Source organism: Eleginops maclovinus, chromosome 16 (assembly GCF_036324505.1).
Source record: "Eleginops maclovinus isolate JMC-PN-2008 ecotype Puerto Natales chromosome 16, JC_Emac_rtc_rv5, whole genome shotgun sequence".
Lineage (NCBI taxonomy): Eukaryota > Metazoa > Chordata > Actinopteri > Perciformes > Eleginopidae > Eleginops > Eleginops maclovinus.
The window spans coordinates 13,050,049-13,072,290 of record NC_086364.1 but is presented as its reverse complement, the minus strand read 5'-3'; the positions used below and the strand labels follow the sequence as shown (position 1 = coordinate 13,072,290).

At 38.6% G+C, this 22,242-nt stretch overlaps 3 protein-coding genes across 4 annotated transcripts in view; 1 reads left to right on the top strand and 2 right to left on the bottom strand.

Moving 5' to 3' along the window:
• Positions 1-7,116, bottom strand: part of gcgra (glucagon receptor a) — a 34,711-nt gene extending 27,595 nt beyond the window's left edge. For both annotated transcript variants that reach the window (XM_063902931.1, XM_063902933.1), the window contains exon 1: positions 6,833-7,116. The gene's annotated coding sequence lies outside the window, so the exon portion shown is untranslated. The remainder of the gene's footprint in view (positions 1-6,832) is intronic.
• An 8,003-nt stretch (positions 7,117-15,119) lies between these two features.
• LOC134878015 (G-protein coupled receptor 183-like) lies at positions 15,120-17,907 on the top strand. Its single transcript, XM_063903763.1, has 2 exons — positions 15,120-15,131; positions 16,919-17,907. The coding sequence occupies exon 2, from the start codon at positions 16,942-16,944 to the stop codon at positions 17,905-17,907; it is 966 nt and encodes a 321-aa protein (XP_063759833.1). The 5' UTR covers positions 15,120-15,131; positions 16,919-16,941.
• Positions 17,908-18,054: 147 nt separating this feature from the next.
• On the bottom strand, positions 18,055-21,371 carry LOC134877424 (zinc-binding protein A33). The gene is made up of 6 exons (XM_063902901.1): positions 20,757-21,371; positions 20,429-20,524; positions 20,112-20,342; positions 20,004-20,026; positions 19,803-19,921; positions 18,055-19,686 (listed from the first exon to the last, which is right to left on the bottom strand). Exons 1-6 carry the CDS (start codon positions 21,144-21,146, stop codon positions 19,148-19,150), a joined length of 1,398 nt encoding a protein of 465 aa, XP_063758971.1. The 5' UTR covers positions 21,147-21,371; the 3' UTR covers positions 18,055-19,147.
• Between the last annotated feature and the right edge of the window lie 871 nt (positions 21,372-22,242).

The following is a 22,242-nucleotide window of genomic DNA, read 5'->3' as shown; positions in this document are numbered from 1 at the left end:
GCCTCTGTTCAGTCAACACTGGAGCGTGTCCACTGGTCATTAGTGAGTAATCATATAAGCCACAATGAACCCGATTGTGTGATTCATCTTGAAGCGAAACAGCACAAGTGATTTGTTTCCATCTCCACAACCCACTGGTTGCTCTCAGGCTAACATGACATATTGGAGACCTCTCAGATAATCACGGTCATGACCTCATGAGCATGTAGCTACAGATCTAAGACAATGAAGATATGCACTCAGCTACACATTTTTAATGGGCATGTTTATTGTCTGTAGAGATATATTAGCCAGAGACCCATATAACATATGTTTAGTATTAACCGTTGGAAGGGAGTCTTAAATTAATATTGGTCCACATGTTTTGAGATCAAATATCAAAATAAGTTGGCTCTTTACTCTCAATATCTACATTGTTCATGTAATATACATCAAAGGCGTTGACTGTTTAACATTCACCTTCAAGATAATATCTATAAATTACAACATATGCTGTTTTTACTATGCATCCTGTAAGAAACCCATAACCCAATGTCTTATTTCCGCCTAACTTGCACTTTATGCCAAATAAGGCATTCAAACTTTGGAACATGATGTCCTATAATGACACTTATCAGCTCTGTGTGTATGCAGCAAACCTTAAAAGAAGTATTAAAAAAAAGTCAAAGTTAAACAAAATAAAATGATAAGAACTCAATATGTGGGCGTGAAATTTTGGTTGTGACTGACAATGCTGGTGCTGTAATGTGATAGGTGTAATGTCTGTGTAGGCGGGCACTAAAAATAGTTCATTCAATTCCTAAAGTGCAAGCAGCCACACAGGCAGTGATCCAGCTGTCATTTTAGCAAAGTTACTCTGCGTGAACGCTTGAATTTTCTGGGTGGAATACAGTCTTATCAGCACTATGGCTCCTCAAAAACATTTAATGTAGAGGGAAAACATCATTTACATCCCCAACATTACACCAATCCTATGTGAGCTTGCTGAAAAAGACAAGAGGGATGCCTTTTATCAAAATCTGTGGGCTATACAAGACCGTGAAGCGCAAGTAGTACAGATCCTGACAGCACATCTCACACGCCCTCAGCTGTCAGTTCTGTATAGATGGTCATCCCTCAAATCCAAAATCCTGGTAAAAACTCTCGCAAGACTGATATAGTAATATTTAAAATGCAGGGAAAAAGCAATGTTTGGCCCTTTTTGATTTTAAAATAATAAGAAACAGCTTTTACATATTATACATCATCAGAAAGGCATAAATAAATTGGAATATAGAATAAACCACCTGTGATTTATGACAAAAAGGATAGCTCTGGGGTCTGCAGAGGATGAGCTGTTATTAATGGCACCAGCATTAAAAGTGAAAGTGTATTGATTTAAAATAATGGATGATTTAATCCTTTTATTTGTCTTAATGCCAACTCTTAATATACACGTTGAACCTCACTGGGACTCTGTAATCCTCAAACTATTCCTTGTAGGACTTTCTTGAACTAATTGAACTGATGGAGACTTTAGTGCCTGCCTTACAGACAGAGAGCATGTGGTAAACATTGGTGTTGTGAGGCTGAAGAAAACAAGAATGAAATGATGCATTAGGTTTGCAATATTAAAATAGATTAGTTAAATGCGTGTTAAAGTGGAAAAATAAATTATGAAATGTCTTCTGTAAGTAAGTTAACAATATATACAAAATACATGTAAAAACACTTTTGATCAGTGCTGTGGAAACTATTCAGCTATCATGAGGGGACAATCGACTCTGTCAGTTTGATTAATCTTGTCGTTTTCCCACAAACATTGTCTGGATTTGCTCGCAGGGGCAGGAAAGTAAGCTGTTGGCAGCCACCCAGACCGAAGTAAGTGATGGAATGTGTTGCACATTATCTGATATCTGAGAACATGGAGGAAAGACAACAGAAGCTACTCAGAGATCACAGAGCACATTAAAGCCCAATCTGCTCCGTGTTGAGCCTATAAAACCTGTTGTAAATTATATAAACAAAAATCATCTCCTTAAATCCCGACAATGGTGTGAGGAAACCACTGTGTGTGTTCACTAGTGGTTTGACGTTGCTATAGCAAGTGTATCTTTTTTTATTGCTCTATAAACTAATTTGATTCTTCCCTCGAGAAGGGAAGAGGTTTCATGAAAGGAGCTGACAGTGACTGGTACACTGCTGGTTGTACTTGGAGAGATTTAATAAACCTGTAATTTATCCGTTTAATCCAGCACATGCCTGAAAGTTGAACACTACACCAAAATCACCAATCAAATCGTGGCTGGAAGCAACAAGGGAGTTGATGTCTATTCAATAAGTAGTAGATGTTTCCTGCTGCCAACAGGAAGGGATTGGTACTTCTGGTCCTTCCCATTCAATTGTGTATATAAACACTGTGTACCTGTACATATATAGTGTGTGTGTGTGTGTGTGTGTGTGTGTGTGTGTGTGTGTGTGTGTGTGTGTGTGTGTGTGTGTGTGTGTGTGTGTGTGTGTGTGTGTGTGTGTGTGTGTGTGTGTGTGTGTGTGTGTGTGTGTGTGTGTGTGTGTGTGTGTGTGTGTGTGTGTGTGTGTGTGTGTGTGAAGATGAAGGAAAGAAAGACTGCAAATGTTGTTGGTTGCTTTTTTTTTAGGGATGAAAAAAAGCCAAAAAATGTTAATGAATTGACTTGTATTTACAATGTGCATATTGATTTATTAATGGTATCAATTTAGTCTCTTGATTTAGCTTAGATCACTTGATTTAAGTGACACTACAACATTTTTGGTGGCTACATTGTTGGCCCTTTGAAGCATCATCTTCAAAGGGATGACTTATATTGCATGTCTTTAATTTAATAAAAAAATACTGGTGCCAAGTTTGTTTTATTACCACCTTGGTCAATGTTTCATGCAGGCTGATCTAATTTGTATCGTACGGTGGTCGACAGGTGCAAACGTGTTACAGCAGCCCAAAACATTTCCGTAAGGAGAAAATCGATGCAGTTTAAAAAAGGGTACAAATAAAACAAATGTGCTAAAACATACAAATGAATAAACATCTTCACCAACTGGCCAACACATATACAGCATTTAAAAAACACTCACTAACTTTTAGCACAAATATATAGCATCATTAGTGACCGCAACTACACCTGACACAACATACACTACACCATACAGTTGATAAAGGGCAGACCGTCCTCTGTTGAAATCATTTCACAGCTTTGCAATGGAAAAGGAAACAGAGAAAGGCTACTGGTAGCAAAAGTCAGTGGAGTGGTTCCATGCAGTGGAAACACGGCAGTAGTGTGTTTGATTTTACGTGTTTACAGACCAAGGTGTTATGAGCTGGATGACACAGGGCTGAGTGGAGCCCAGCGGCAGTATTCAGACTGGCCCTTATCGCCACTCTGTCACAATCCAGAGTGACAGCTCTTTGTAGTAGAAGCTATTCTTAGCCCTCATGGGTCCATCACCGGGGTCCGCTTGAACTGGAGCCTGTAGAGCAGCACACGAAAGTCCATAGTCACCAGACCTCTGCCAATACTTACAGTCCTCCTCACAACTGTCCACCGCACCACAACTTCGGCCTCAAGGCAGCTAAAGATCCCTGATTGTATCTCTCTTTGGTCTCTTTTGTTAGATCCCTCAGATCTCTTGGTCCCTCCGTAATTTGTTTCAATCCTTCTATCTCTTTCTTTCTCAGCTCTATTCTCTGCACCAAAGAAAAGCAGAAGCAATAAATAGGCAAAGGCATTGTGTATTTCCCTTCTCATTTATATTACTTTCTTTCACTCTCATCTTGTCATAAGCTACTTAGGAAATGTTGTTTGCCTTATCTTCCTTTCTCAAGCGCCAGGTCTATATTTCCTTGGCTTCTCTTTAACCTCAAATTTGCAGCGTTCCAGTCATGTCCATCAATACACCAATATGGTCCAACCAATTACATTTTGTAGTGTTAGATACAAACATGTCTTCCTTAGAGAATGAATTGATCTCTGCCATGCATCCTCCCCTCTTTGATTTTGTTTTCTCAATGACTGTCTTTACCATATTTCTCACACAGCCACAGTCGCCAGGGCAGATAATAAGCTGAATGTTTACAGATAGGATAACTCTAGTCTCTGCAGCCTGAGTACTAGACTCAGCGAGTTCAAAGACGTTCAAGACAAGCACATGTTTGCGAAGGAGGAAAGCCCTAAAGTGCTTTGTAGGGCTGTGATATATGTGTGTATGACCTGGATCTGGATTCAACTGGCTGTTTTTTTTTTAAGTATGGCAGCATCCCCATCTGCTTCTTATTGCATCTTGTATCAGGGACTGTATGAACATTGATAGAGGAGAGAGCAGATCATAAAAGGTGAAGGGGAATTATATTCTCTCTTTTTGCTGAAAGCTAAATGAATATTTCATTTGCACATACATAGTGAAAGAAAACATGTGAAACCCTTGGGAGCCTTGCTTTTTTACAATGTGAAACACAAGGTTCAGCCCCCCTTGCCAACGCAATCATTCTCACACAGTCTCTTAAGTCTTTTAAGTTACAAAAATGTACAAGTACAAATGTTCTTTATATAATATGTATATATTTCCTTGATTATTTTACTGTGATTGTTTAAGGCTTTAACACTCATCTCTACACAAAGTCCTGAAAAGACTCAATGATTTTTAAGACAGTTAAACTTGAAGGACACATCCCTGTCCTCATGTATGACTAAACTTTACCCACCTGTTTTCACTCATCTCAGCTGAGATAACAAACAATGTGCTTGGATGTAGATATTGATTTGAGACCACAAAGCCTCACTCCAAACATCAGAAGGTGTTTTCAATTTGATGCAACATCAAAAGTAACCATTATGGAAAAAAAACTTTGAGTGTTTCCTGTACAGAAATTCCCCAACCTCATTACAAATTTACGGCAGGACTCACACTGAATGATACCAATGATGCTTTTAAAGGCAAAAAGTTACATAGTCAGGGAGAGGAAGCAGAGTAGACTTGTTTTAATACCAGTGCAGCTTTTGTCACATAAACCCAGTGGAAGAGACCTACAGAGGCTGGAGCTGAACAGTCTCAGATGCATACATTACTTGCACAGAGCTCTCTAAAGCGTGAACAGATCAGAAAGTTCTCACTACTTTTAATTCTAGCCCCATAACACAAATCACAGTCCTATTAATTTATCTGGCCTGCTATCAAAAACGCAATGTGTGCATGTATATGAGGGTCAAATGTATATGTAACAAATGCAACCCCTCACCCAAATTGATCATGCTGCATATTTATCCACGTACATAATGGAACTCACAACATAGAAAAGTTCAATCTGATGATTGTAGTATAGTACTTAGAAAGAAGAACATTGCCTAATGCATTACAAAACTGCACTAATGTGTATTTTGTATGCATTACAGCACCGGCACCGCCTGCTAATGTTTGCAAATTAGTACGAAAGACAACATACAGCCAGGCAGCGCTCATTCATGAAGTGCATCTAGGGCTGATGCTTCAGCAAGGAGTGCACATCTCTTATATCACTGCAACAGATGTGTTAAGGGTAGTGAATATGTTTGTGTAGCTATGTGTGAAAGGTGTTTGCATATCAATACATTTATTATCAGCACTGCAGAGGAATACAAGATCCACAAGGGACTGTGACAGGCTGTTCTCTCAATATGCTGCCCAAGTGAGTCTAATTAGGATCAACATCACTCCAAGACAATTATCTCCCCTTACAATTACATTTGTATGTATTCAGTTTATATAAAGTGTACGCAGGAAAGCACTGAAGTGTTTAGTCTACCAGGTCGATGATTAGACCTCATTTTCTGACGTACTGAAACAGATGCCCATGGTTAATTGGCCTGCAAAGTCCATTGTAAAACAACTCATAAATGTCACACATTTCTTGAATATGTTTCAGAATTCTGCACAAGTAATGCAATTATTTGAATTGTTCATTTGTTCTTCCAAACACGATTTCTGTTCTTCTTACACAATCATTAATAATGATACATTACAGAATTCCATTATTTTCATTTTGATTGAGTCTATGTGGTCTGTAGACTGCACTACAGCCCTTCAACAAACAGTATACACAATAAACAAAACAACTGTTATATTGGTATAATGCAGCCAGTCCTAGTATTCAAATAATAGACTGAAGCGTGTTGTATTGGTCCCTTTTTTTCAAATTAGAAAAAATATAAAAAATAAACTCCAATCTGGCTTTAAAGAAAAGTTTGCCTCTAATCAAAAACTGACAGTGTACTGGTAATATACCCTGCATTCAAGACTTTTGTTTAATAAAATAATATATTTTATTTGCAGCATTAACTAATCTTGCAGGTAAAATCATTTAAGAGATGCGGAATTGAACAGGTGATTTAAGCCCAGTCAAAGCTCTGTCGTTCGAACCACACTTTCTTTATATAAAATCCATTAGATGGGAAAAGCTTTGCTGAATTCATGAACAGAGAAAGTCACAGTTATTTTGACGTCCTAAAACATAGTTGTAGTACAAACATGTAACCAGGAGCGATAAGTGACACTAACAGCAGTGGCTAGAAATCGTATTCCAGAAATGTAACTGTCCCAACATGCCACTCACTAAAGACTCGCCAGCCTACAGTGTGCACAAGGTGTGTCAAAGCTTTCATAAATAGATGTATGGGATGTTTTAATTGCGTTTCTTTTCTTTTAATTGCGCTCTCCCTATGAAGTTGACATTTCTATTGTATGACTTAAAACATATAATGTGTATTAAAAAAAGTGACATTTCTGCTCACTTAAAGCACACGTGGAAATATTCTGAAACAAGACGAAATAAGCAGACACGAATTACCGTTGACAGCACGGGATTCCGCTGATTTCCCCAATCTTTACTTCGCTGCTGCTCATCTTCTGGGCAGCATCTGGCACACAATATTCCCTCTCAGTTCAAGAGACTCCGCTGTATTCCAACTTTCAAAATAAATGACGGCATGACTTCAGCATCGGAGAGAAGTCCTCTGTCCCTTCAGCGTAAACTGCTTCTGGATTAATTATAGAGGGCGAATTGGAAATATTAAAAAAAGTAATCGTTTGTAATTGGCACCGGTGGCTGAGTGAGCGCGACCCGCAACGCTTCTAACCTGGGCTTCTTACACTTGTGACGTAACAGGGAGGGGGTACTAAAACCAGGATCAAGCGTTTGTGTGTGTGTGTGTTGGGGGGGGGGGGGGGGGGGGGGTATTTGCAGTAGTATTTGTATAATATCTACAAATCTATAAGGTTTGATAATGTTGGTAGCTTTTGGGAGTTCATTATAACATAATGTTTCAATAAACATTTTTAAAAAACAGTAACAGATGTATTATTCGTGAAATAGTTGCGTGTGTTTCTGAGAAACTGAGACCTCCTTACTCCCCACCAATTTCATAAATAGATTCATATCTCTGGTGTGCTCTCAGTTGTCCTTTTATGAAACGTTTGTGCATTGCTTTTTTCCGCAAGGCAATTTTTATTTTCTATACTGAGTAGAAGTGATGCTTCTATTAAGGGGCATTGGGGCAGAACTAGTTCTTTATTGCAAAATTGGATTGAGTTTGGTCCATTTGGTCACCACTAAAATTAATAACCCTATTAATCAATTAATTCCTTAGTGATATCCATACTCGACCGAATCTGAAATTAAGTTTTGAAGCACGTAAGAAATCTTGACTGTAGTACCAGGCGGTGAGATGAATGTGTTCACAAAGGATTCAATTGGGCGAGCTGCTCAAAAGGCATTAAAAGCTGTCAGCATTTTCAGAATGAATGGGAAAATCTTATAGTTTTCCAACTATATATTGGAGGCTTAAGGTATATCAACACTCAGTCTGGGGAATTCTTGGAGCCTTCACTAACAAATCAATTATTTGAGCTTGCAGTGAACTGACTGCACAACACAAATGAAAACGAGCCTGGTGCTTTTTCTTGCAAACAACACACACACACACACACACACACACACACACACACACACACACACACACACACACACACACACACACACACACACACACACACACACACACACACACACACATATAGTTTTAACATGAACTTTGCACATATAAAAGTTGAAGGACCTTCTGCATGTGTCAATAAACCCTGCAGAGCAGAAGCATAGATCTAAACAGAAGTGACCCTAAAATGTTGTTATTCCAACTTGTCGTCCATTATTAATACATGCCATACCATGTCATTTTGTTAGGTTTCATAGCATCTAAAGTGTTGCTTTGCCCTTTTATTTTTGCTTTATTTTTTTAAATGATTGTCATGTAATCCCAGCATTTAGCGGACTGTGTCAGTAGATCAGATTTCTCCACCTACACAATTTTCTAAGTCTTTTGCTGTAGCAGCTGTTTGAACATGGCAAAATATGACAAGTGGCATCACACTCAGAATGCAATATATTCCAAATTACGTTTTCTTTGTTTAAAAGTAATTTGCTTTGTTGTAATGGTGCATATCATCAAAATACTTTCTTAATTTAGATTTTTTTTCTTTATTAAACCCTGACTGTTAACTGTATCATGTAAATTATTTGATTGAATCTTTTAGCTTTAGGTATTGTTATTTTGAGTGAAGATTATGAATAGAGTGAGTGGAAATTATGGTGGGACGAGGATAATAACGTGTGCTTAGGGATAAACATTTGCATATGTTGTGTTGTGTTAGAGAAAAATAAAAGCACTAGTAAATAAATGTAAATATAATTTATTTCTGGTCTTGTTTAGCGGGGATGTGCCTTAACCCTAACACCCCACAATTTCCCCCTTATTCTTTAAAACAGAACCTCAGGGCTCAAAATGAAAAAACATATTAAGTCTATTTTCTTATGCAAGAGAGTTCTGCCTAAAAACAGCAAAAGCCATATTGTATTAGTGTAATATGAAGTGAAGTGTGTGTGTGTGTGTGTGTGTGTGTGTGTGTGTGTGTGTGTGTGTGTGTGTGTGTGTGTGTGTGTGTGTGTGTGTGTGTGTGTGTGTGTGTGTGTGTGTGTGTGTGTGTGTGTGTGTGTGTGAGTGCAGCAGTCTTCAGACCACCGAGAGAGGGAAGCAGTGAGCTAAAGCCAACATAGTGTGACACAAAGCTATGTAATTTTAACAAAGATTCACATGCCATCATGAAATATTTAAACATGGCATAAAAAGACAAACAAAGATAATCTAGACCCTTTCCCCCATGTATCAGCTTTCTCCACATTTTCTGCCCTCTCTCTAATCACATTCACGAACAGCGCGCTTTTATCTGTTTTCTGTTAATATTGGAAGAGAGAGATTAGGCAATGTAAACACAGAATGTATAGTGAGATCATTAAATTGTGGTCTGGTTTTGGAACAGGTTACAAAAACAAACTATAGCCTGGATTAACCCGGTCAGGTTTTATTTGGTTACAAACAGCAACAGTTTGAGCCACATGAAAAAACATAACTTCTCTGTTGCATAATTTTGAACCTTGACAACTGTACGGAACCATAAGTAATGACGTAAAAAGTTCCACAAAAATAAAAAAAGGTGACCTGGCAGTGGTGAGAGGACAGGTGAGAGTGCCTCACATGAGTTTGGATCAGCTGTGGCATGGCCTCCAGTCCCTCAGAGACACGTTTGTTTTCGGAGTCTGGTCACACTCTTTAAGTCTGGCCATTCAACTGGCATTTGGCACGGTCATATTTTCCAGGCCAGACAATGAGATCAATGCACTGCAGCATACGTAATTCTTTAATAGTTTTGAATGTGATTGGAGGCCTTTTTATATAACAGCTTGTTTTTGTTTGTATCACACAGTAATTGTCCAGGAACTGGGTTTGTTTCCAGTTCAGTTCAGTTTCCAGCAAGTTAATTACTACACATGCAGATCATGTGGGTCACATCATGTCAGTACATTCCATCCTATAGATGTGTTATGTGAAGCCTCCTCATTATTTGTCACATTCAAGTAGTTCTCGGTTTTAATAGAGGGAGCATCAATTAGGCCTTTGTCAAAGATTTATCCTCAGGGTTAAAGTTCCCATAACAGGAGACACAGTGGGTTATTTTTTCATAAAGCTGTTTCAGTCAGACAACTCAAGTGTTTCATCCTTAATATGTTTATTAGAAGCAGTATATAGTTTGAGTTTGGCGTCTAGGCTCGGGCCTCATCACTCCACATATTAACACAGAACATTGAGTGATGATTAGATAACTAACCCCCAGAGCCTACAGGTGGAAGCTGGGGAGGAAGCTGGGGTGGTGGAGGGGCAGGCAAGCATCGCCAATGTGAATGCAGCAGCAGCAGCGAGGTGAACGCATTAGCAGCTTCGAAACAGCAGTGGCGGCAGCAGCATTAGCGAGGCAGAGGTGGAGACTAGTGCCAGATTAGGAGACTATGTTTGGTTGGTTGCAAGAGTGACGAGGGGCGTTATGTGCAAATGTATCATTGGTGCTGGAGTTGACTGCCTGAAGTAGCTCGCAGGCTTCGCCCCATTAAGTTAATCCATAGTTTAAAAAAAAAACATTCACACCTTTAATTAATCATTTCTTATTTTTGTATTAGCTAAAACCTCAAAAAACAGATGCAATTGTATTTCTTTCCTTGATGAAATTGCCATTTTTAACCAAAAGTGTATAACACTATTGGTAATGTTTTGCAGAATGCAGCATTAAGAATATATATATGCATATAATGCATATAATGCATATATATATATCCAATCGTGAACATTGTGATTTCCACTTGTTTAAGGTACATTTAAAGTGCACTTCCTATGATTTTAAACAGTCTCACTGGGAAGAGAAAAAAAACTTTCATGAAAGGGTAAGTGTTAGTGATGTAATGCGAGCAGCATTGTCATGTATACCAAACTAGGCAACATGACGCAACAGACAGCCTTTCTGTTCATATTTCCTTTAAAGCCTGTAAATGTTGCCCATGTGCTGGCCAGAGTAATCTTCAGCCATATCACGATCAGAAGTAATGGCAGGGTGTTCAGAGGAGCTGATAGATGAACAGTCATGTTGAAAGACTATCAGCTCTGTTCTCACGCTACTACATCTGACAGACAGCTGGTCAGAGCGTGATCCCCTGGGAGGCTGCTAAAGAAACTGAGGGGGTGGCTCTCATTATCAGATGTCAACTCTGCTTCCTTAGGGTTAAGTGAAACCACTGGACCATTTTTCGATGCAGGGTCAATGGTTAATTGATAGAGAGGCTTCACTAGTTCATCATTTCAAACCAGATAATAAACCGACATCTGTTGTGTGAAACTTACACACACTGGACTTTGAACAATGACACTGCTGTCAGAGTACTTTTGTTTGGATATACAACTTCACCTGCATGATGAAGTTTATCTGCAAATTGAAAAATAAAATAACTTACTTATTAAGATCAAACATAAGGGGATGTTACATAAAATTAACCTTTCAGTTTCCATTTAAAACAATCCACTGCATTGCAGAGCATCTCTTCTAAAAATGCTCCTATTCTCCTGGATAGGGAGCTCTGAGGGGGCAGCTCAAACAGTTTGTATAATTGTTCTGAGAACAGCAGCAGGTGTGTATTCCTGTGGACTATGTAAGTACAATAGAGCCCAGCGGCTCCTGTCACAGAGTTGGACCATGTCCCTGAGTGTAAAAATAGCCATTTGGCAAATGGCCTTATCTCCCTTTTCCTATCTTTTACTCACCCTTGTTCCTTCTTCATGTTTAACCTTAAAGCACCAACTGTCTCTTTGATTCAACAGGGTTCAATGTAACTAAATCAGCAAAATATCTGAATAGAGGTGAAGTGGTTTATTAGTCTCTAGTAAATTAAAAATTAAAAAAGCCACATTTTCTTTCACAAATGATTCCCAAAAATTGTGGCTCATTAGTTTATTATGCTAACAATATATTTTATTATAAATTCGATCTACAAATCACAAGCTCCTATGATTGATTTATTCAGTTCTATAACAAGTTTCAATTGCTTACAGCCCAGAGTGTGAAAGGAGCTACATACAAGCTATTATTATACTATCAAGCAAAACATTGGTTTGGTTACTTTTGGGAATATGACACAATTATAGCCACATACAGATTAAAAATGAAGTTATTCTTTATGTATTTTAAATAACTAATAATGTTTAAAAAGTTTTAAAAAACTAAACTAAACAGACTGCAGTTTGAAGCCACATTCTTTAATCTTTCATTCATAACATTTGTTGTCGGCTCTGAATTCTTCAAATTGGTTGAGTGCTACTGTCATAACTAAGCTGTAAATCATCTTGTATATGTCTAAGTGATTTTGTTATATTTGAAAATGGTGGCCTACTTTTTATACAAAATTATGCGTGCCTTTATTCTTCTTTCAAAAATTCAATAACTGGGATATTGACACACTGAACACAATTAGCATATTACATATTTAGCTTTTAATTTATTTCATAAACTTCAAAATACTCATTCACATCCTTAACTTCTATTAAGAAAAGTCTGCTACATTAAACTCTTGTTTGTTTGTTTGTTTGGTGTCTGTTTGTCTGTTTGTTTGTTAATTGGTCGTGACAAGACTAAAGGGTCATAATTATGGTGATTACTTCACATTTAGAGTACCATCATTATAATAGTTCGTCAAAAGCTGGTTGAATTCCCATTCTTCCTATGTTGGCTACAGGCCACTAATTCCACAGTATGTCAAAAGGGAAATTTGGCTGCTATCCCCAAACAAATGCTAATTAATTTTCTGGAGCTCATCACATATTGTCAATGATGATATTCATAACAGTGTAGAAAATAAAATGACAGCTGCACTGTTTTAGAGACAATTGTAAATATGCAATGATAAAAAAAAACGTTGGAGCTTAATTAACATTTACTAATAAAAAGAAGAATTGAGCTTTTTCTTTCTTTCCTGTTTATTTTCTCTCTTTTTTAGCGTTCTCTCTCTGTGCTTTGTTTCTGAGGCAGAAGGGTTTTTGATTAATGACAGGTTCTCCAGGGTGTGTACTTCCACAGAAAACTTTCAGTCCTGTTTCTAATTCCAGCCCTCCTTCTCCCGGCTGCCATGACGCACATAGGTTTCTGTTACAGCCAATTTAATCTTTCAACCATTACAGAGAATGGTATAAAATGGGCTCAAAAAGTACCTGAGAGCATAACATTGTTGCATGTTTATATCTGGCCATAAGATCATTTATCTTTGACCTTTTTGTTGTTTTTGCTTTCACTTTCTGAGATGTGATATCAACAAACACTGGACACTCCATAGATAAGCCCAGTACATTAGCTATCCTCTCTTACATTTTTTCAAGCTGCTTTTACTACCACAAGGAAAACTATAAACACCACATTTCTATCAAAGAAAAGACCATGATTTTGCATATGGAAAAAACAATACAACCAAAATTAGAGTATGCATGATAGCTGCTTTATACTGTAGCTGCATAAGCATGGGACAGTAAAAAGCAGACCCCATCTAAGTTTAGCGTTTTTTTAAAGTTACTAAAGTTTGAACATTGACCCACAAATCTTGGAATGGCAAGCATTTTAAGCTAGTTATTTTTTACAATTTAATAACACACAATACATGATGTCGTGAGTGTCAAACTGTTCTTTTCTATGTCTGAAATAAAGATTTCACTATGTGCTGATCCAATTTGTGCGGGTGATTTCTGCACTGTCAATAAAAACACATAGGCTATAATTTTGGTTTTGGCATATTTACAGTCTGCAGTGAAATATATTCAAATGCTTGCTTGTGACTGATACTAAATATTGTACTGCCTCTTGCTAACATGAATACAGTTTAGACAGCAAATAAGAGAAAGAGAAAAAGGTTTTCTAACACCATGACTTTCAAATGTGTTTATGTAATACGTGACTCAAATGCTTCTCAACAATTATATGAACTCTTGAAGCATCTCCTGTTCATGTGCCTTTTGATATAAATAGATTGTATTTGAATAAATTCTAAATAAATATCAAATTGAAGTTTAAACTAGATTTATATTCAATTAGAAAGAGTGTAGAATAGATGCAACTGCAGGCTTGTCCCACAGTTAGTGTGCATGGAAAAAGGAAGTAAACATCATAGCTCTGTAGTGTTAAGTTAACATTATGTCATGTCTGCAAAAGTTATGTTGGTTGAATCCTACGTTAAATATCTAGTAGGAGCTCTACTGCCCCCTTAGTCCAAAAAGTGGAAAAGCAACCAAATGACAGCATGTGCTTTGAGATTCTCTTTCTATCTGGCAGTCTAAACATTGATTTAACGATAGATCAATGTGGGTTTGTCATTGTCTTCACATAAGGGAACAGAACATTGGGTTCCATTCACCAAAGCAGAGACTCAAATGCAATTACCACCCAGTAAACTACCCAATACACCCTGACACATACTCACACACAGGCTTTATACACTTACAATGTCCTTTTCCTTCCTCTAGTTGTTAAATGGTGAACACTTCAGAGGAAGTCTTTGATAGCTTTGAGCATTTTTGATACTGTTCTTGTGCACCTGTGCGGGAAAAAAAGGATGCCGTGCTCTGTGAGGATTTAAACCCTCAGCAGCAACGGTCCCATGATGCTCCCTGAATACATTTATCAAGCTCAATTAAAGAGAGAGAGGACGCCGATGAATAAGAAAGTGGCAAACATCAATAAGTCCCTGTCAGTGTATACAATTCTAAAAATCAAAGAAATACATCTTTAGGCAAAGTTGTTTGATGATTATAAAGGTAGGAATGGTATTCAAATGTGTTTTTGTTGATTTGTTTTCTCAAGTCTTTCGCCTTGGAAGAGTTGAAATTACACTCAAATGTACAATAATTTGACTCTGAAATGAAGTGGAAGCATACAAATTTGAAATAATCAAGTACAATTGACTCAAAGTAGAGTACCAGATCTTCAAGATCCTTTTCCTCAGCACTATGTGTTTACTCTAAGTGGGCGCTGACAACACTTGGCATCTCATGTGAGGCATCTTTATAAACAGTTAGGATTGGGAGAGAGATTATTCCCTCATGAAATCAAAAACTCCAGGAGATCCTCCCCTCTTGGTCAGCGTCAAAGTCATGACACTTCAAAGAACTTATAAAGGAACCCTTGAAACACACACACTGCATCCTATACACAGAGCAGAAGAATATTCCACACTGGTGAGTAAAATACTTTTTTAAGTATTAAAAACCTCCAAAGGTCCTTTTGGTCAAAAATGTTTTGTCTAATCTTGGATATTTAATTAATACATGGCATTAAAAGAGGCGACACTTTCTAATTGTTGAATCGACGTAAAATCTTTACGTTATTTCAAATAATTACTACCTAATGAAATGCTTATCTCCATTTTGCAAATAAATTTGGATAAAACAGTGTACATCAATTCCGTTTAAGTGGGTTTCCCCTTACATTATGATCCTGCAACTTCAAAATGTAGGAACTGGAAATATTTAAGACTTACCGATGACCATAATTCAAAATATGCACAGAATAATAAACTTGATTGCATCCTAGTATTTTTAATGATTCTGTTGAAATATTTGCCGTTATAAGTCTTGAGTAAGAACATGCCTAGACCATCATTTGAAGTATTTTCAGAAATCTGCGAAGATAGTTTAACTGTATTTATTGTTACTGTTGTTTCCAATTGTTGCTGTCTGGTATTAGCTTTTACTTACAACAGGACAAACTTATATAGGTATATTGCACTGAAACTAAATTGTGTTTATAATTAAAAACTGTAACAAATGTAAAAAACTTCTATCAAATAAAAACTCCTTAAGGAGTGAATGTAAAACATTTCGTTATACAGCATCTAATTAAATGCTCCATTTTTAAAATTCCGTTTTGTTTATTTCTGTTTTCATTTGATTTGCCTTAAGAAAAACACAGTTGACTAAGTCTGCTATCTCCAGGGATGATTATCTTGGCAAAGAACTCCTCACTCCTCCTTCAGTGTGATTAGCCCCACAGGAGTGTGTGTGGCCTGAGGTGGAACCCGCAGCACAGGGAGGTGAGAAGCACTGTCCATTGAGAGAACGAGGGCAAGAAAGGTCCACATTAAACCAGAATAGGCCCGTTGATGGCTGTACCAAGAACAATGACAGCCTCTGGCTCGAATAGTCCATTCAGTGGATGGAGCTCAGGTGTACTGCATGTGCAGCAGACTAATGCAAATCAGCCTGACTCAGAGCAGCTGCACGAAAATCCCGGAGCCCAGAACTAAACCTGACATTTGGGGAATCTAAAAAGCCCCCAGAATTCATGATCTTCCTGTAGGGTTCAAAGACACAGGCATTGAGCTCAAGGCCCAGTACACCTTTTAATGGTATCCTTCATATCTGACTCCAGTTATTAGTCCATCAATCCAGCCATTATTGCATTCATCTTTCAGGTTACCATACTTTTGTGGTCAGAAATTAGCTTTAGAAATAGCTAAATGTCAGGAACAGGCTTTTAAGACCTCCAGGAAATGACTGCTCTTAAGAATCTTAAACAATTGTCTACGTGCAGCATGTGAACCCTGCCATTTTAATTTGGGAATAGCTGCCCTTTTATTCTGCAGTAAAAGGGTGGGGCTTTTAGTACGAGTCCCTTAAGTGAGTTAGATGTCCCTACATACGAGGAGTCAAGCTTCCCAGAGGAAGGTCCACACAGACACAATAACAAGATAACAGCCTGAGGAGAAGCCCTGACGCTGTTTGTAACATGTTTTTGTTGCTCTCTGGGAACTGTCCCATTTACTCTGCGGCAAGTCAAACTCTACTGAGAATTAATTTCTCAGCAGACTAGGCTTCTAATGTGCTTCAGAGCAAGAACACGAGATGAAGTACAAGTCCCCATGATAAACACCTAGTTATAATGGGAAATTGTATTGTGATGGAGTGACTGAGTGATGTCTAAAAAATGGTAACCCTTACAACCTTCCTTTTCATTTTTCCACCAGAGTCTTTTTGCAGTGACAAAATCATGGAGAGAAATGTTTCTTCAACACTGTTCTCGACCACTGTGCAGACTCTTCTCCCTCTTAACACCACTGCTAGCATCAATGCCACAGCAAAACCCTTCAGTGTGTTTGACGGATGTGACCATCATGTAGAGGGTATTCTCTTTGATCTGACCCTCCAGAGCATCAATGTTATCGTGGGAATCCCAGCCAACTTACTTGTCATTGCGATCCTCATCCGAAATCGCAAAGAACCCTCAACTTCAGACATATTCTTGGGCTGCCTGGCTTTCATGGATGCTTATTTTAGTGCCATGACCCCTCTCATCTTCCTTAACTTGTACTACTGGCAGAGCAAAGATGTTTGGTCAGCCGCCAAGTTTTCCTATGGTGTAAAAGACACGAGTGGTCCATTGTTTCTATCCTGTATAAGCCTAGATCGCTTTGTAGCTGTGCTCTTTCCGATAAGGTTTGGGCAGTTTAAACACATCATGTATAGGTTAAGCCTCACATTGCTGGTATTCTGCCTCACCTTTGCCTACTCTGCTGCCAAAACTGTGGGAGGCCTCCCAAACTTTGAAAAGGTGTTCACCGGTGAAATGCTGGCAGCATTTACCTGGATGGTTGTGTGTAATGCGTGCATACTGTGGGCCCTGAAGAAGTCCAGCAGGGCAGGAGGGAAAGATGAGATGCACCCCATGAAGAAGAAGGCCTTCAAGACAGTGCTGTCCATCCTTTGTATCATTGTGTTTAACTACCTGCCACCTGTAGCACTGTTTCCTTTTGAAGACTTCTACTCCCCTGATGTGTTTCGCTGCTACGTGCAGCCTGTGGGCTTCGCTTTCCTTAACATTAGCAGCACCATCCAGCCACTTATCTATCTTTGTCGTCTGGAAAAGGTGCCTTTCTTCTCAGACACCTGCATTAAAAGGTTCTGTATCTGTGGTAATGCAAAGAACAACAAAACTCCACCTGCTAAGAAGAAGTAATACACACATTGACCCTTATTTATTGGACTATTTGATAAATGTGTTTCACTGATTAGATTTATTTTATGTTTTATTTTAAGAAAAACATGAAATAAGATTTAGCTCTAAATGTTCAATTTACAGAATGGATAAATTATGAGTCAACAATTGGCAAATCAACATTTTAATATAAGGCTTTCACAAACTGATCATGTTTAAGATTCATTTTCAAACACAGCACAAGGTTTATGTGTGTGATGCAGTCTCCACTGTAATGAAAACCTTTATTGCTTTGGTTATGGCGCCATCATGTGTACAAAAGTATCCAATAAACTTGACTGTGAAGAATGTGATTTGTGTGTGTGTGTGTGTGTGTGTGTGTGTGTGTGTGTGTGTGTGTGTGTGTGTGTGTGTGTGTGTGTGTGTGTGTGTGTGTGTGTTTTTCCAAAAGTGCATTGTTCTATCCTTCACATACTTCATTCAAAACCACCATAAAATAAAATGACTACCAATATAAGAATGATAGAAAACCTGTACAGCAGTATTATACATCAGACGTAAGGCTGCAGGCCATTCAAAATATTTAAACATGAGGAACAAATTGGATGCTACAAACCATAACCCACTTATGGATGGACACAAACCAGCAGTGGCTCAGTCAGTAGGGGTTTGGACTGGGAATCGTAGGGTTGCCGGTTCAAGTCCCCGAACAGACTTGAAATCTGGAAAGTGGACTGCTACTTGGAGAGGTCCCAGTTCACCTCCTAGGCCCTGCTGTGGTGCCCTTGAGCAAAGCACAGGACACCTCCAATCCCCCCTCCCCATTGCTCCCCGGGCGCTGCACAATAGCTGCCCACTGCCCATAATACTAGGATGGGTTAAATGCAGAGGTCAAATTTCACTGTGTGCATGTATATGACTAATAAAGAGGGTTTCATCCTCCGATTCTATTCTAAACTTCTTATTCTTTGTTCTTTTTTTTAAAGAACTATACCTGAATGGTTTCCAAACCTAATTCGTTAAGGTTATTGCTTCTATTTATCCAGCATTTTAGGATGTATGACAGAAATTGTGATTGAAAGAGCCATATTGGCTGCTTGACCTACCAGAGAAAAACCAAAACCAATTTTCCAATGGCAATTGCTTTAGCATAAGCTCCAAAAGTTGCAAAATGAGTTAAAGGGTTCAAGTTTCAGGCCTTAATAAATGACTGATAGCGGCCACTAATATCAAATGATTTACTTGATTTTTTGTTAACCACTTATTGACGCAACATTGTAATGAGTACTTTCTCTGGCATTATTTTCAATGGATGACTGTCTTGTGTATAGAAATATGGAAGTAAAGTTTCTGTGAACGTGTGTGTGAATGCATAAATGAGTGTGTCATCAGCAGGGTCAAAGAAAGACATTGTCCCTTTGTTGTAATCCAGTTGCATTTTGACCTGTTTGGGTGCTCTTGTTACTGTCAGTGAGGTGGGAGGCGAGGTCATTGCCCTGAACTCTCCGTCCCGGAAACACAAAGTCCAGAAGCCGTTTTCAGGCCGAGCACAGACCTCAGAGTTTCTAGGTACAGACAAAGAGGCCACGCCCAGGAGCCAGTCCTGATTATTTCCTGTTTCCACAATCCAGTGGTGGCTTCCTGAGCCAAGTGCGTCCATGCCAACGACTTCTGCGCTCATGTGGAAGCGCTCTTGGTTGTCAGGGCAACCAGTGTGCTGCTTTGAGTAGTGGAGGGAAGTGAGGTCGTCCGACAGGATGAGGCAGGGGTGTGCTGTATTTGGGTCCAAAGTCACTGGAGCTAAAAAGATAGGATATTAGCAGAAAGATTGATATGGAAACACAGGTTGTACATTTACAAGACATTTATACTCTCTAGGTCTCAGATCCTTAAATAATAGCTATATCTGTACTTACTATAGTCAATATGGTCCAGCATTTTCTCCCAGACTTTATACTTGAGGTTGCAGAGATGCTTGGTCACATCAATAAGTAACCCGGACAAGTTGTCTGAACCAAGAGGTATGCTTTTTTCTCTGTGATAAAAACAAATATTTTATACTGAGAATATGGCATTGTTGACACAAATAGTGCAAACCCTCAACTTTGTTAACCTACCTGTCCTGAGTGGCTTTAAAATTCTGGAAAAACAGAAATAATCACAGTCAAGTTGAGAAGTTTCCGGGAACAATATTACAATGTTGATTTATACCTGACTGAACAGACCTTCATTAAGATCAAATCTTCTTCTTTCAGCTGCTCCTGTATGATTGAGATGGTCTCTGCAAGCGACATCACTTCTGCTGAGAGTTCTTTAATCTTATCCTTCAATTCTGCTATCTTTTCTTCTTCTTCTTTTTTAACAACAGCTATTCTGGCTGACTCCTCCTCGTAGAGGACTTGGTGCATTTGCTTGAACTGGCTCTCGATCAATGTCTGGGTTTCCAGTGCCTGACTCTGAGAAAGATTTTGTAAATTCCGTTTTATTTCACCAGCTATTTTTTTTATCCATAACCACACTTCTGTCATCTCATCACAGTTACCTTGATGAATTTGAACATGTCTGCAGATGTTCTCTGAATTCTTTGGAGGCAGTCATTTTTATCTTGCAAGTTCTTGAGTGATAAAGCAAGTTCATCCTGAAAATCAAGCAGGGGAGAGTCAGCAAAGATTTAGTTGATGTATCAGTATTTTGAGTGCTTTTAATATCTTGTCCCTGGAGTTCTTTCACAATCAGGCCAGACTTGTTGGGCAGCATTCTACCCTTAGGTGTTTCCTCGAATACATCAGGTGAACAAAAACAGCAGAGACAGTTTAAAAGGTTGCTTTTCAGTGAAGTCAGGAAATGTATAGATTTGTTTTCCCCCTTACCTTGCAGTCCAGCACTGCCTCTTCTATAGGCGAGCAGCCGTGACCCTTGTGCAGTTTGGAAGATTGACACACTACACAGATGGGTTGTTTGTCAACCAGACAGAAAAGTTTTAACTTCTCCCCGTGCAGAATACAGTTCATTGTTTCTTCGACCAACATTGAATTCTTCCTGACCCGCAAAAGGGCTTCACAGACATTTCTCAGAGCCAAATTGGTGTGAGGACTAGCCTTAGAGGCTCTTTTCCTGCATACTGGACACTCACGTAAGCCTGTTTCCCAACAGCGCTTTAGACAGCTCCTGCAGAAGCTGTGGCTACATGGCAGCAGCACAGGGTCTGTAAAGATGTCGAAGCAGATTGGACATGTGAGATCCTCCTCTGGGAGAGACATGATCAGTAGCTTGTCACGTACAATGCTGTTAATCCACAGTTCCAAACAGCAAAAATCCTCGGGTTTAAGTCCTCCTCATGTCCTTATAATGGTTCCCCCGGCTAAACATAATAATTTAGTGTTCCTTGTTAAACCTGTCTCTCTAAAGCCTCTGAGCACACTGACAGACTGTCTATTGTTCTTGACATGAAGTAGCAAATGCTCTTGGTTTTCCTGTGCATGACTTTTGTGGGAGTTACTCAAATCATGCAGCAATGTGAAGCAACACTGTATGTAGCCGAGCTGGGACACAGGAAATGAAGCCCTATTGGCCAGTTGTGAGCTTAAAATGGGTTGGTACTGCATATTTGAAATGTCATGATTCAGGAAATGAACGGGAATGTGGCACATTAGGAAATGTTTTTTAATCTAGTAAATCATTCATTGGGTAGTTAGCAATTCACCATTTAAGAAGAGGATGAACAGGTCAAAACAAACAAGTAATTTTGTATACACCAGTGAAATTTGACGAGCATTGTTGCCAAAATGTGTTCACACAGTGTGGCTTCTATCTTTAAGACTCAGAGAAACAGGATTTTAATTAACTAAAAACAAAACACTTGCTTATACTGTATTAGGCACTCAATTATATTGGCATTGATAGTACATTTTATACACGTCTTATATGCATGTGTGTGTTACATACATGTAATTGGTGTTAGTCTTGATATAATAACAGAACATTTATGCTGTAGGTTGATATATGCTCACTGTTAGAGATCAGAGGATTGTTGTAAGACTGCTATCCAAAAAAAAGCAGAATTTGAAATATGTGGCAGCTAAAAATAGACTGATCAAAACAGTGAACATGTCGTCTGAAAGCATATTTTTTCTAAGGTGAATTGGCACTGCAATTGTGGGTGGATGTTGTTATTACATGAAAGTTTTTTCATATTATAATTTAAAAGGTATCCTTGATTCTGAATGTAAGAAACACCATGCAGTATAGCATTTTTTCTTTTAGGCCAAAGGTTAACAATTCAGTGTTCATATTCAGTGTTGGCGTTCCTCTCACAGATTGTTGTGTTGTGAGAAACAATACTGTGTAAACCTCATG